Source organism: Phoca vitulina, unplaced genomic scaffold (assembly GCF_004348235.1).
Source record: "Phoca vitulina isolate PV1807 unplaced genomic scaffold, GSC_HSeal_1.0 scaffold75, whole genome shotgun sequence".
Lineage (NCBI taxonomy): Eukaryota > Metazoa > Chordata > Mammalia > Carnivora > Phocidae > Phoca > Phoca vitulina.
The window spans coordinates 2718946-2731555 of record NW_022589778.1 but is presented as its reverse complement, the minus strand read 5'-3'; the positions used below and the strand labels follow the sequence as shown (position 1 = coordinate 2731555).

At 40.4% G+C, this 12610-nt stretch overlaps 1 protein-coding gene across 1 annotated transcript; it reads right to left on the bottom strand.

Annotated features, from left to right (window-relative positions):
- Nucleotides 1-8198: 8198 nt before the first annotated feature.
- LOC116625257 (U1 small nuclear ribonucleoprotein C-like) lies at nt 8199-8715 on the bottom strand. The gene has a single exon (XM_032393672.1). It carries the CDS (start codon nt 8676-8678, stop codon nt 8199-8201), a length of 480 nt encoding a protein of 159 aa, XP_032249563.1. The 5' UTR covers nt 8679-8715.
- Between the last annotated feature and the right edge of the window lie 3895 nt (nt 8716-12610).

The window sequence follows — 12610 nt, the reverse complement described above, 5'->3', positions numbered from 1 at the left end:
AATTTTGTGCCTCAGGGCGCCTGGGTGACTCAGTCGTTAGGCATCTGCCTTCGGCTCAGGTCATGATCCCGGGGTCTGGGATCGAGTCCCGCATTGGGCTCCCTGATCAGCGGGAAGCCTGCTTCTCCCTCTCCCACTCCCCCTGCTTGTGTTCCCTCTCTCACTGTCTCTCCCTCTGTCAAAAAATAAATTAAAAATCTTTTAAAAAAAATTTTTGTGCCTCTTTCAGAGACTCAAAGCATCCTGAATCTAAAATTTATATATAGGAAAAAAAATCATTTTCCTAACCCCCTTCCCCACCTCCACCAAGAAAATAAAAGCCAGCAATGTCTCCAATATAGATTTCTGGCTCAACCACAAATAGTCATTTATATTCCTAGACAAAACACTAAGGTTTTCAGTGTAAAAAAAAAAAAAAAAAATCCGCCTCATGATTTTCAACAAGAACCCTTTACAAATATGTAAAACATAGCAAAGGTATGATATGCCCCAAGGAGGAATTCAAATCTCTATCTCTTAACAAAGAGAAAAACAGTTTAAACTTCAAAATCACAACTGTGCCCACATTTAACCCATCGGGGAAGAGCTGAACTTTATTCAAATCGCCCCTTCTCATTCCACAGTATGTCATTTGTGTCCAAATTATTGACGAATGCAATCAATGGACGAAAATGAAAGAGGAAGATATTTACTTCCTTCTCTGCTAGGAGCGCAGAGCTGCCCATTATCAGAGTCTACCTTTCCTGAGGACCAGCTTCTTTCTCTCCATCTGAGCCAATCCTTATTCTTTGTGTCTTCCCCCTTATCTCAATTTGCATCACCTCTATTTACTCAATCACCGACCTCGTTCCCATTTCTTTCCTCTAGCTCGCATCATTCCCTTTTCCTTCCCTGCTGCTACATGGATGACACGCCTCTGTTCTGAGTGGGAACACTCCGTTTCATGAATTCAAAATGACAGAAGAGCCATCAACACCTAGAACGGCAGTGTTCTGAGTGGGGTAGGTGGGCCAGTGGTGGCAGATGAGGTCATTTCAGGGAGTCCACAAATGAATTTTTAAATTTTAATAGACGTTTTTATTTAAATGTACATAAGAAAAATAGAACTGGCACATCAAATCTTTAAATCCTGACATAAATGAACAGATGGAGGAAGAATTTTGAGGCTTAAGAGAGTCTTCCAGGTGACCTTGAAATCAAACCACATTAGATTTTATAAACCTAAGTGCTTTTTCTGACACAATCAACCACTGAAATAGTGCAGGTCTCGTTGCTATACAGTCTCGGAGCACTGTGTACCTCTCCTTTCAGCACTCAGCCCAATTATAACTCATTCTTTGTGTAACTGTTTGTCAAGTGGTCATCTTTACTACTAGACTGTTAGCTCTGAAGATGGGCCCGTGACTGCTTGTTTGTTACCATATCCTTAGCTCTCAGCACACTCTCTGGTATATATTAGCATTCCTTAAGTATTTGTACAATAAATGTATGAAGAAACAAATGGATAAATAAAGCTGGCCCATCACATTCCTAACAAGATTTCTGAGCAAAAGAACAAAACCCTAATCTAAGAATCAGGCCCACCAGGAAAGGAAGGGGTAAGTGCAGAGTGTAGGGAAAAGAATAGGCTCAAAGTTGCAAAATCACCATCTGAGTCTTAACTCTGCCAATAACTGGCAGAGTGACCTCTTCTTTAATCCCCCAAATCACTCCACTTCTAGTGGCCTTGGTGTTACATGTGCAGAATGAGTAGATGTTCTCTAAGACATGTCCCAATTCTAGGTGCTATGCCGTCAAGTTCACAAAGTTTGAGAAGAGTTTCCTTAAGGCTGTGCCTTTCTTTTCCTCTTCCTCTGTATGCATGTGTTCAATGACTATTATTTGGGACTAATGTTTCAGTCAAACCATGCTATTACCAGTGGAGAAGATGTCAAACATCTGGCCAAGCAAAAAACATTTAAAGAAATCGTACATTTTAAAATGACAGCGGAAACATAAAGGGAGCAGCTGCTGTGGAAAACTCTTGGGCCTTCCTCAAAGAGTTAAACATGGAAGTCATGACCAGATGACTCAGCAATTGCGCTCCTAGGTGTATAGCCCCAAGAACTGAAACCAACGGTTCAAGCAAAAACTCATACGTGAATGTCTACAGTAGCATTATTCGCAATTGCCGAAGGTGGAAACAAGCCAACTGACAAGTGAACATACAAGATGTGGTGATATCCATACAGTGGAATTGTATTTGCTCATAAAAAGGAATAAAGGACTCATACATGCTACAACACGGGTGAACCTCACAAGCATTATGCTATATCAAACTCACCATATGCACAGGCCATATATTGTATGATTCCATTTATACAAAATACCCAGAATAGCTAAATCCACAGAGACAGAATGCAGATTAATCAGAAAGACAGAATGAGGAGTGACTGCTTTAGTGGATGCACAGTTTCCTTTGGGATGATGACAATATTTTAAAACTGGGTAGAGGTGACGGCTGCATAGTATGGTCAATGTACTAAATGCCACTGAATCATATACTTTAAAATGTTGGATTTTATATGATGTGAATTTTACCTCAATCCTTTAAATCCTACGGGTTCTATTTTTTAAAGATAGACAGTTATCTTTACCAAAAATTGTCACTTGATACCAAATAAAGGCTTTTATAAATTTATGAAAACTAATGGGAAGAATTTTAGACAGGGCTGAGTGGTCCTCCACCCATGCCTGTGGCCTTCTGGGCTTTAAGATGTGGCCCTTGATATCACGAGAGCCACCAAAATCTCAAAATATCCAAGCCTGCTACCAATAATTCCTATCATGTACTCATGCATGAATTTAGAAAACCATTCCTGAGCTGAGTAATTCCAGCCAACCCTCCTCCAGGGATTACAAATATTATATTCTCCAAATTTCAGTCATGTCAATATAAGGTTAAAAACTAAGTTAAAATGATCCAAGAAACCCATCACTGTCTTCACAAACACAGTAAGTAATAGTCCAGAACTCCAAATTGGTCCCGTATCCCTCTAGTTGAACCCACAAGTGGTCTGCGTGCCAAGTTCTAAAAAAAGTGCATGTCGATTAAAAGCTCCAAACTTAGAAAAGTCACGTTTCTGACTGCGAAAAGAGTTTTGCTTAAAAATAGGAGCAGACGCAGAGCTTTACCCGCTCTCCTTCCCTTTGATATTGCCACACGATTCTAGGAGCAGAGCTGCCATGTTTCGCACATGCTAAGAAACCGCGCGGATGTGAAAAGACAGGCATCCACACACAGGCTCACTACCAGCTCGCCGAGCACATCTGCCCGTGCCCGATTTATAGAAATCAAAGACAAAATCTTCTTTTGAACTTGTTTTCTAAATGCTCAGTAAAATGGCTCATTTGGTCAGCTTGACAATGTGTCCTTAGAAACAGCATTGATGTTTTGCCACAGGGCACGTGACTACACAGTGTGGTACTTAAAGGATCAGGTCACGATATACTTGTTAAAGAGCAGCACCTATATTGTACTGCATATTTTTCCTTTTTCTTTTCCTCTATTGCTTCCCTTTTTTTCTAATTATACAAGCAATGCAGCAAACATCAGAAGACTTGGAGAAAACAGAAATGTAAAAAAAAAAAAAAAATCATGTAGAGTTCCACAATCCAAGCTCAATCACTACCAATATTTTAATTTCTAACCCAAGTCTAATGATTTAGTAAAGTTTCAGTATGCATTTTCCATTTTACTGTCTTTCTCTGCACCGTCGGATAGTAAGAGCATTTTCATTATCAGACCCTAAGGTTTATGTTAAATGCTCAATAAAATATTTTTTGAATAGTTCAGGCCCTTTTGAGAAAAACAGCCTTATCTTATAATCACCTCTTTGCAAGTCCCAGCTCCTATGTCACCTCCACAAGGAAACCTTCCTAATTCTCCAGATCACGTGAGTCCTCCACTTAGGTGCTTTCTTGGCATCCTTTAGCTTTTACTTCTTAGCATCTATCACAATTAACCATATGGATCATTATCAACTATTTTCCCCAACTACAACGTAGGCTCCCAGAAGGAGTCAGTCTTACTCTCTCTATTCTCCAACAATTAAGTGAGTTTGACTATATAAAAGATATTTAGCCAATAGTTAAAGGGTGGATGGATGGGTGAATGACCAAAGAACAAACCTTCTCAACGATGCCATCTGGAACCATGACTGACCGAAGAGATGGAACTGGTGTAGCAATGTAATTGCATGAATAAGAGCTGAGTTTCTACTGGGATGAGTTTATTTCCCTTTGATTCTCCTTCTCAGACACCAGGATGCTGAGGCAAGACCGCTGCTGCGTGTAGAGATCCTGCTCAGGGAAATTACCTAGTGTGATACACGATACACAAAGCTTCTGGACGAGATGGAGTCCCCAGGACTGGATTTCCCCTTCCACTTGAAACAACTGAAAAAAAAAAAAAAATCCCCACAAATTATGGTTTTCAGACATTGAGTATCAGGCAGCAGAGGACAGTGATCCCTAAGATGGGACAACAAATAAGTTTAGCCCTATCACTGCTCCATCTTACAGCCTTGAGAGGGTTTTCAGGCTGCAGGACAGGAAGGAAGTACCCAGGAGGTACTGATATTCTCCCTGAGTTTGTTAGTTCACAATCTCGGGTAAATTGTAAAACTGGCCCCCACATACAGAAGGCAAAGAGAGACTGAAGAAAGAGGCAGACCATTCTCAGAGTCATAGGTGGTGGGTTTTAACAAGCAAGGGAACATACACAGGAGGTTTGTCTTGGGCAGTCGCAAGACAAGCAGATCTCCACATCCACCCACAAGAATCTGAAAAGTTTATATGGAGGCCTTTACAGCATTCAGTCATGTATACAGTCCAGATGGTCTCAACAACACATTACTCTCTCAAGGCTGCATCCGTGAAGAGGCTCCTAGTATGGGAACAGTGATTGGGATATACATTCTAAGCACAGTGGAGAGGGTGAGGAGTCTCCAGATGCCCACGTCCAGCTTGAAAGTCAACTGGCAGTCACATCCTCAAAATGACCTTCTCCAACACAGTGAAGGAGAAGGAACTCATTGTCTGGGAAGGTCATGACGGCCAGTGCCCGTAGGGCAGAGTACTAGAGAAGAGAGAGCTACACAGAAAGAGAACTCCAGAGATCTGCAAAGCGTCCTCCTCCAGGCTTCAGTTGAGTCTCTGTAAGTGAAGAAACTACCTGAAACCATGGAAAGCGTCACCTAAAGGGAACAGAGGGAACAATCCAGACTGCTCATATAGGACTATGAATTGTTCCTGTCTTCATGGGTCGAAACAGAAAGTCTTCAAATTTCACGAGGAAGGTAGTACCTCAGTAATGGCAGAAAATAGCACTGGTCCCACCATACCCAAAAGATCAAACCATTTCTAGGGCACCTGGGTGGCTCAGTTGGTTGAGCAACTGCCTTCGGCTCAGGTCATGATCCTGGAGTCCCGGGATCGAGTCCCACATCGGGCTCCCTGCTCAGTAGGGAATCTGCTTCTCCCTCTGACCCTCCCCCCTCTCATGTGCTCTCTCTCATTCTCTCTCTCAAATAAATAAATAAAATCTAAAAAAAAAAAAAAAAAGATTAAACCATTTCTAAGTAACTTAACTGTATACTATAACAAAGCCCAATAGTATTTGCACCCAACAAGGTAAAATTCACAGTATCTCACATCCAATAAAAATAATTAGGCATGTAAAAAGCAGGAACATCTGACCCATAATGAGGACAAAATAGCAATGGGAGAGATAGTATCTGAAGGAGGAAACAAAGTGAAATCCTGGCAGAGCATCTAACAATATCATTACAGAAAAAATCTGGTATATACACTAAAACAAACATCCAGATTTGCAAACCATCTCCACCATTTACTAGGTAAATCTGACGCAGAATCCTATTTTCATAACAACTGGTTCCACTTTTGTTGATTTATGCTCTTATAAGGACCAAAAAATTGAGATGTTTATACATAGAGGATTGCTTCAATAAACTCAGCCTGAGATTTTCTATTTTCGATGGTCAAGCCATCAGCACCTCTGAGACCCTTCTACAAACTCAAATGCAACTCCCATCACTCTAAGGGAAGAAACTGGGATTTTGAAAGAATTGCTACAGCCTCATCAGTATTTGCCTCCAAAAAATTCCAGCCATCTATCCTGAATTTTGGACTCTTTTTTTTTTCTTTGCTAGCAGTTTTCATAACATGATTCAAAGAGGATGGATTTTTCATCAATTAAGTGACATAGCCCATTGCCCTAACATATCATAAATTTCCTGGATTTCTCAATATCTTGTCATATGAACCCAAATTTAGCAATATTATCAGACTGTGGCTCTACATATCAAGATACTTAATGTTTGTGCCAATAACTTAAATTTATTGTTTCCTGAATTTAATAGACCTAGTGCCACTGCTTCTTTTGGATTGTTTCAGAACGAAGTAAACTTTTTGAAGTCAATAAACCATTTCCTGTCTTTAACTTTTAAACTCCAACTGTTCTCTCTTAGTTGCTTCCAGGGCCAAAATATTGCTTCTCACCTCTAGCAACTTGCTCTTTGGAAAAGGAATATTCTTTGAATTTTACTAATTGAGCCATAATTGAGTCTCTGAAAAAAGCTGTGTGATAAAAGAATTACTAAAGCCATGGGTCCAAAAATAAGGATACAATGACAAAACAGACTTCTTGGCTAAATGAAAAATACCACACAAAGACGCAGTGCTTATTAAAGTACTGCTCTTTTGGTAAAGATTTTGGTCAAAGGAAATCATGCATTGGACACCTTGGCTGCTATCCAAGCTGAAAAGTCATTACAATCACAGGCAGCACAGCAAAGAGGACATGTAGCACAGTGGAGGAGGGAATAAGTGAAGAAAGGTTGAAATCAAAAGACAGATCAGTGGTGGAATGCATATACCAAAAGCATGAAGAGTTATGGGGAAGATACCCACACAAATCGAAAGTTATAACATCAGTGAAAGAAAACAAGGAAACAAATCTTTTGTGGCTCTGAAGACCCATACAGCCGAAAGAGTCAATAAAGAAGACAGGGTCTATAGCTTCTGCTATAGTCCTAACAGACCCCCTGAGTGAGAGAGTAGTCTTGGCCATCATTCTGACAACTTGTGGGTTAGGTAATACCTAATTAGGAAAGCCATAAAGTGGTTGAGGGCCATTAAAAAAGCAATTAAAGGACAAATACGGATTTTAGCAGAGGCAGGGTAAAGACAGAAACAAATTCTAGCATCTGTTAAATCACAAAGGGAGCAAAGAAACCAGACTCATACATGTGCACACACACACACACACACACACACACACACACACACACGCCCTCACTAGGGAGTGAACACAGTCCTCAAATTGAAGACCTACTGGCTACTAAAACCTGGCATGTGATACAGGATTTCTACAATCTTATGTGGAAAGAAAGTAGCTGGCATCAGAAGAGTTCTTATTTTGAATGTCGTATGTGTCAATGTGGCTATATTTCAGGAAATGATGAAGCTATGAGGCCCTTTCCTCTGAGTTTAAGACACAAATTAAAGAATAATTCAAGAGAGGGGAAAAAGATAGCAAAAATGGGAAATAAAAGATTATATCTCACATTTTATTGTCTGTCTCTTTCACTAGACTGTAAGCTTTAAACGATAGAGACAATGTTTGTTTCGCTAACCACTGAATATATGGTGCCTAGTCTATGCCTGGTGAATGGTAGATATTCAACGAGCATTTATTAAATAAGGATTTAATGCTACGGAGCAACAGAAGAACATAGTAAAGGCCTAGATCCTCACAGTAGAATACTAGAGTTTCAATTAGTTAGAATTAGTTTGACTCTAAGTACAGAGAAATCCAAAATATGGGTGGCTTAAACGAGACAGAATTTTATTTTTAATTCACAGTTTTTAAGAAGTCCGGAGGTTGTTTTTGTTTTTTTTTTTTAAACTAAAACAGTTGACAATTTTATTTTCACATTTCACAATACAAATGAAAATTGCTTTTTTTTTTTTTTTGGTCCCACTACTCCCCTGCAAAAACTATTCTCTCTTTGATAGGAAGGGGGAGCAAGTCTTCCTTGTCCAGCTGTGAGAAAACACCCAGAGTCACAGCACCATGATCTCCTGGTGAAGTAGAACAAGTAATATAAAATGAATATAGAGGTTCCTGTCTCTCCTTATCTGTCTGGTCGAGTCATTCCTGGCCGAGTGGGCACCATCATGGGGCGGGCAAGAGGTCTCATCACTGGGGGCCCAGGCATCATTGGCATGTGGCCTCCCATAGGTGGCCTCATTCCAGGAGCAGGTCTCACTGGCATCATCCCAGGAGGAGGAGAGCCCATCATTGGCATCATGGGAGGGCCCCCCATATGGGGTGCTGGCATCATACCAGGGCGAGGAGGACCTGGGGGGCTGGGGGGAGGTGGGATCCTTGCCCCTGCAGGAGGAGGAGCAGAGAAGGGAGTCGGAGGTATCTTTCCTTGTTGAAATGTTGCAGTCGTTTTGTCGATCAGGCTCTGAGCCTGCTCTTCCATCCATTTCTGATAGTAATCTTTCACATTCTCTTTGTGTTTCCTACCACTGCAGTGTGTCTTTCTCACAGATGGAGAGTCATGGGTGAGGTACGTGTCACAGTAGTCACAATAAAACTTAGGCATATTGCTCTGCAGGCCGTTGGCCACTCCGACCCACGCCGCCCGGAAATGACCTGGAGGTTGTTAATACTAGGGGTGGAATCACGCTCCCACAAAGTGGTCAGGGACCACTCCCACACTCTTCTCCGTTGTATTCCTTATGGCCGTCCCCTCTCCTCAAGATCCAAAGTGGCTGTAAGAGCTCCTGTCACCGTATCTTCATTCCAGGCAGAGGCAGAAAGATAGAAGGAAGTGAACGGACAAGATGGACAGATCCCTTTATTTGATACCTCCACACAATACTTTTAATTACACTGATTAGTCAAAACAGTCCCATTTAACTACAAAAGGAGACTGGGAAATTTAGTCTTTTAGCTGGAAAACAATGTTCAGTTTAAAAACCATAATCTTTTATTAAGGAAAAGAGAGATAATAGATATTGGGCAGTTTCTGCCATAATTTGAGTAAATATCTCTGGAATGTGAGGAGAGAGAATAGAAATTATTTGGCATTAAGAATATTGTCTCTTTTGTTCAATATTTTTTTTAAAGATTTTATTTATTTATTTGGCAGAGGGAGAGAGACAGTGAGAGAGGGAACACAAGCAGGCGGAGTGGGAGAGGGAGAAGCAGGCTTCCTACCAAGCAGGGAGCCTGATGACCTAGCCGAAGGCAAACGCTTAACGACTGAGCCACCCAGGCGCCCCTGGAAGTTCATTCCTCTTAATCCCCATCACCTATTTCACCCGTTCCCCATACCCACCTCCCCTCTGATAACCACCAGTTTGTTCTCTGTATTTTAAGAGTCTGGTTTTCTTTGTTTGTTTTCCTTTGTTCCATTTTTTTAAAAAATCCCTAGCAAGGACTGCTTGAGCTCAGGAAGTTGGCCATCTCCATGTTTTTATTCCCCACAATCTGGGGATCCGTCAGATTGGTGGAGGCTGGGACTAAACTAATCTATGCTTCTACCAGTCCTCACCCAACCCCATGCCCTTCAAATGACTCAACCTGCCCATAATTACCGCCTGCAGCCCAGGATGTTTTTTACTGCTTGGGGGAGCGGGGGGCGGCCTCACAGGCAGGGGATAGATAATTCCAGAGCAGAGTAAGATGGGCATCCTCGAAGGCCACATTTACTACTGACTAGTAAGGGAACAAACCATTATTGTAGTAAAAAATAAATAAATAAATTGAACTAGAAAAGAAATCATGGCAACAGGTTTCAACTACTATTTGTTTATTTTCCACACTGGATTTTAGCTGGTGGTATCAAACTAAATATTTCTTAGAAACCACAGCCACTGCAAAGAAAAAACATTAAGGTGGTACCTTGAGTCTGAAAGTTTTAATTAATATCTGAGGACTATTTGAAGTGTGAAGTCATGAATCAAAAAGAACCAAAAGGATTTTTTTAATGCTGATGAAAGATGTTACCTTTAAATCTGCTTGGTGATGCCTGGTGACAGGAATAGAAGGGTAAAGATTTTCAAGTGAAGTTTTTTTCAAACCATTCCTCCTCATCCTCAGCCTAGTTGTAAGGGAAAAAAAATCTTATGTGGCTTAGAGTAAACCAATCATATTTCTTGGGGTGCCTGGGTGGCTCAGTCAGTTAAACATTGACTCGATTTCGGCTCAGGTCCTGATCTCAGGGTTGTGAGATTGAGCCCCCAGTTGGGCTCTGCCCTAAGTGGGAGTCTGAGATTCTCTCCCTCTGCACCACCCCCACCATGGGCACACACGTGCGCTCACTCTCTAATATTTTTTTTTTTAAATTATACATTTCAAAAAAAAAACCCACCAAATTTCTTTCTTTTCTTTTTCTGCACCCCCCCCCCCAAAGACTATAAAATTTTCTGCACCCCCCCCCATATGTATAGGAGACTTACAAACTCCCTTCTCAGATTAAAGGTCAAAACTTAATACCCTACAACTGCTAGGATGGTTGGATGAAATGACAGGACCAAGGGACATCCTAATTTGGGAATACATAAATTCAGAGGGTTCTGATGAAAGATCAAGGTCTTAAAGATCCAGTTCTGGTGGTTCCCATCCAGGGACGATCTTCACTGTATTTAGCAAATGGTATTGTCCAGGCAGCAGCCCATAGAAATAGCACTGGTCCGGACACTAGCTCAGGGATCTCTAGTCTCCCTATAGCACTACACATTCAGTCTTTAGTTTCTGGATTGTGAAGAGGATCACAGGACAGGGAAGAGCTCTATGGAAAGATCAGGAAAGATCACGGATATTTGCCAACCAATATTTTGACAATATGTATGATTGTCCTGGGGCATACCAACTCAGTATCAGCCCCACTTCCACTCTTCCAGGCATTAGTGAAGCCAGGCCCATGATAATTATACCCACCCTTGCTCTCCACTATCATCCAGTTTCAGAGGGTCATCACTTAGCTCTTGCCACTTTGTGCAAATGGCCACCCAGTCCTAGAGAAACCATTTAGGAAGACACAAACCCTACCTCTCTATAGATCATTAACCACAGTCACATTGGAAACATCAGGTGAGGAACAGAAGTCTCCATTTAGCCTTAGGTGTCCCCATATTCACTCAGGACTAAACAGAAATACACAGTAATATGATTTGAAAGGAAACACAGAAAACTGAAATGTTTACTCTTAACTTTAAATAATGTCCTTTTCCAATTACACCTTGGTCTCCTCAGGACAGTAAATTGGACTGGAATGTGTTCTATGTGTTCGACCTGCACATTTAAATCAGTGTCACTTTAATTCTCACTTGTGAATCGTGTGAACAAGATTATGAAATTATTAAGAGGAGAAAAAAACACTTGACACAAAGACAGGCTCACCAATCACAATGAGCAGATACAGTGGCTTGTTTAATTACTTTCAGAAAAAGCAGATTCTCTTTAATAGCTTTCTAAATTTGATGTTTTCTAATACATAGTCATTCCTTCTCTCTTTTTTTTTCCCTTGTGGATTTTCATTTTTAATAAAAGTCTTTTTATTTGAAGATTTTGGAAACAACAGCTAAAAAAATTTAGTTTTACTTCTTGGTTCTATAATTAATGGATTCATTATTTATCTTGTCAATATAGATATCCCATAATTTGATCAAAAGCTGACATTAAAATTAAATCCCCATCCTGTGGCAACAGCATAAAAGCCAAATCTACCTGGTGCTTTGGTTCTTGAAAAGGTCACTGTGACAGAGTCGCAACGGTATAAATATAAAAGTTCACATTATCCACCCTGGGTGAAGAAAGTAATGGCACAACTACAGTTGTGAGGTTCAGCTAAGGCTATTTCCACTGAAAAATAAATAATTTTTTAATGAAAATACCGTCAATAGTTACTTTGGAGAAGTTGGCGAAGGAGTTGGAGAGATAAGGGAATTTTTATTTTTCGTATTATATTATTTGTGCTTAAACTTTAATAAAAGTGCTAAAACTTTTATTTTACCATGGGCACGCGTTGCTTTGTTAATGAAAGAAGTAATTACTTTTAAGAAGGATTATTTCAGAAAAAGAAACAAAAAATGAGTTAGGAAAAGTCACCTAATTTTTTAAGAAATTTTCCATTACAAATAAATAATGCAACCCCGGGAAACATATGCTCCCTGGGGTAAAATTGCAATTATCAATAAAAACAAAATAAGAAGCAGTTTTAGTGCCTAGAGGAAGAAAATACAAAGTACATGATCTGTGGTTTTTGAGCAAGCCAGTGATATTCAAAATATCTAATCCACAATAAGATCAGGTGCCCGTTCTGGAATATAAATGAACACACCGCTTCCTTCTATAAGAAACGCCTTGCTACCAAAAATAAATAAATCAGATGAACTGAAAAGGGTGACTAATGGCTAAATTGATTTGCATTCTAATGCAAATTGGTTACAAACAGTTGGGTGACCAGAAACCACACGTGGGTCCAAAAAAGAAATGGAAGGAGAAAGGTTTAGATTGTGATTGAGTCGG

Bases quoted from the DNA above. Each gene is read 5' to 3' on its own strand.
- LOC116625257 (XM_032393672.1), bottom strand. From the start codon at position 8,678: ATGCCTAAGTTTTATTGTGACTACTGTGACACGTACCTCACCCATGAC.